This window comes from Triticum urartu, chromosome 5A, assembly GCF_056163025.1.
Source record: "Triticum urartu cultivar PI428250 chromosome 5A, HENAU_Tu73, whole genome shotgun sequence".
NCBI classification, from domain to species: Eukaryota; Viridiplantae; Streptophyta; class Magnoliopsida; order Poales; family Poaceae; genus Triticum; species Triticum urartu.
In genome coordinates, this window is record NC_141877.1 from 646,644,713 (window position 1) to 646,647,988 (window position 3,276).

Genomic DNA, 3,276 nt, shown 5'->3' on the forward strand with positions numbered 1-3,276 from the left:
GAGATCCTGGCGTCGGTGGCCGTCGTCGTTGTCGTTGCCGGCGGTTTGTTCGTCTGCTGGTTCAGGTGGCGGGCGGCCAAAAGGCACGCCTGCCTGTAGATGATGACTGCCTTCTTCTGATATTGATGAGAGCATCTCCAACGATCACGCAACCACGTGCGCCAAATATTTTTTACAACGCTGAAATAGCGTATTTTTAAGCGTGACAGGGCGGTTGCTCCAGCAGACACTGCAAAATAAGACACGGCGCGGTAGCTTCAACAGACGCGTTAAATTTATAGCACGCGACTACGATCCGACACATACAAAAATTATGAAAAAAGACATAGTTTTATTTCATAGCATAATTCAAGCCAACACCACAAGCTAGTCCATACAATACAATTAAACCTTGATACTACAATGAAAACATAGTAGATAAAGAAACGTGTCGACGAAGGTAAACTACTCATTGTCATCCTCTTTGGTGATGTAGTCTGACGACAAAAATGCGTACTCCCACAGAGGATCATTGTCGTCTCAGGTGGATGCATCTCCTAGATCGCATTGGGCTTCTGCCAGTGCCTTCCGCTCACGCCTGTCCGTCTGATCCGCAGCTCGCAACGCCCTCCTCTGCGTATAAAACTCGTTCTCGGCGGCGGCGTCTTGCGGGAACCGCTCGCGCCACGCCGCCATGGCTTGCTCATCCACCTCGGCGATGATAAGGAGACAGCGGTCCCGCCTCCGCTGGAGGCGGCGATCCTCGTCGGTGACGAGTCTCGGAGAAGGAGCGAGGTCCTGCGCCTGCTGGCACGTCCACACATCCGAGGAATTCATATGCAACCTCGGCATCTAGAGGCACCACATTGCCGCGTCGTATGCGCGGGCGACCTCGTGGGCGGTCCCGAGGTGCCGAGCACCAGTTGTATACCATGGGAGCGGATCTCCACGTAGTACATGCCGGAGGGCGGAAGCGGACGCTGCGGAAGCCGGAGCGCAGCGGCGGGGAGAAGGCGCTGGCTCCGATGGCGGCACGGTGAGGGGAGGAGGACGGCGGCGGCGACAGAGACGAGAGATGGGAGAGAGACGGCGAGGCGCTGGAGGCAGCCGTGGGCGCGCGGTTTATATAACGCGCGTTGGACGCCGCGCGTCAAATCTTGCGCGCTCGTTGTTGTGTTTTCATGCGCACGATGAATCTTTTTTCGCATTGGAGTTTTCCGCGCCTGCTGTAGCGCGCCAAACCGACCCGCACCTGCGCGCGTCAAATTTACCGTGGCTGTTGAAGATGCTATGAGTGGCCGTAGCGAGGCTGAGGAATGTGCTGTGCTCTGTAGCCGGCGAATGAAATACGTATCGGATGAGTAAGAAAGTTTGTTTTAAAACTCTGAGCTTGTACTGTGCGAAATCCCTATGCTGGCCCACCTGTCATGCCCGTCATCTTCCTCTATCCCAGTCCCCCGCTCTGTAAATTGGACCGCATCGTCGAGGCCAGGAGGAGCCACCGTGGGCGGAGCTTGTTGGTTGGGTGGGCCAGGAGGATGGTCCTCGAGGCGGGGGGCGGCGCGCCATGACTAGGCCACGCGCACGCTCCGGGCCGTCGCCCAGGAGGTCAACCCCTTCGACCTCTTCCAGCATTTCACCAGCGCGCCCGCCGGCTCCTGGCGCGCCGCGGCCATATGCGCGCACTTCGCCGAGGAGAACCACGGCGGCCGCGATTTGGTGTTTGTATGCTTGTTTGTCCGCCGTCCCTTCTCCGCTACGCGCTCTCTGGAAACAAAAATTGCCCGCAGCTGCCACCGTCCTGACCTGAAACGTACGCTTCGTGCATTCATGATTCATCCCTTCCCTCTTCTCGCCATGACCGGATCCTGCAAGGTACCTCCAATTCGCACCCTTCAGTTGCTAGACAAATGTTGGTTGTAAGAACAACAGAACAAGATTTTCTCCATGATTAAGTCTTCAGTCTTGAGGCACTCGGTTGCTAGACAAAATTCAGATAGCTGCTGCTAAATCCTAGATTTGTTTCTCATAGTTATATCTGTCACCGAATCTGGTTTCTCATAGGTGCCCCTTCGAGCATCGGGAGAAACCCCAGGTCCGTTCCCTGGATCGGACAACGACGACGCTATAACGCCGTTCTCCTTCTTGAAGGCATTGTCTTGTTGCTCGGCATCCCTAGTGTTGGATCTTGAGTCTTGCGAGCGATCGTATCGATTCGGGCTGCATCTCATGGCATGGGCATCCTAGGCGCTATGTACGTCCTACCAGATGCTTCTCCCATGGTTTTCGTCTTCGGCCTGGCCGGGTCCTGCAACCCACTCGACGATCTCTAGGCGTTCTCGGTGGGAGTATGTTGATCATGTCAAGTCTGAAGCCGCGGCCATTCGGAGGTGGTGCCTCATGTTAGTCGTGATGCAGTATGGGTGTCCTGTGCCCTGTGTCTCCTTGCCTTATGTGGCCGGAGGCCGGGCTAGGTGGGTTTAGCCGTGTGTGTCCCTTGTTCGGGCTGAGCATCCCTCTTCCCTCTGCTCCGGGCACCATACTCGCACCTTAGCGTTTGTTTAGTGTGTTGTACCTATCTTGTACTTTCTCTATTCTCTTCTATCAATGAAATGATATGCAAGATTTGCATATTCGTGAAAAAATAAATCATTGCCACCAACATTTATCTCCTTGAAACCTACCGTAGAATCCCAAGGATCAGTCTTTGTTTCGTCATCAAAGGACAAAGCTCCAACATCCACTTAGACATATCACTGCTGGTCTTTTGCATTGCATTGGAATCAGGCCAAGGCTGGTAACGACGTGAATCTCCCCTTAGAAAAGATCCATGTGCGCACTCAGTTTAGAGGTACTCAATTTACCTCAGTTTTGCGATTATTAAGCGCAAAAAAACATGTGAATTTTAGGTGCATTTGATTCTGTTCTGGAGCTCCTTATCCGAGGTGGAAGAAGCCTGTCAGAAGCTGTGATGATGATGATCCCTAAGGCGTGTGTGGCAGAATGATGTCAACGTGGAACCTGAGAAGAAAGCTCAAGAATTATAGGATGATTTACATATATCCTACTTCTTCCCAGCCTATTTTTTCGCTTGCTGTTCTGTAGTTAGATTTCCCCCAAAACTAAAATCGTGTTGCAGTATCCCACGTGTTTCACTTTCATGATTGGCTCATTTTGGTGTGTCAAGCTTCTGTGTAGTAATAAGGGCTTGTTTGGTTTAGAAGGAAGTTATAGGCTAGGCGGAGAAGTTCCTGTAGTAGCACTACTCATTCATTTGGTTCAAAGAATAAATAGAGG

The 3,276-nt window shown here is 52.6% G+C and overlaps 1 protein-coding gene across 1 annotated transcript; it reads right to left on the reverse strand.

Annotated features, from left to right (window-relative positions):
- Positions 1-519: 519 nt before the first annotated feature.
- LOC147973724 (uncharacterized) lies at positions 520-831 on the reverse strand. Its single transcript, XM_087524769.1, has one exon. The coding sequence runs from the start codon at positions 829-831 to the stop codon at positions 520-522; it is 312 nt and encodes a 103-aa protein (XP_087380895.1).
- Between the last annotated feature and the right edge of the window lie 2,445 nt (positions 832-3,276).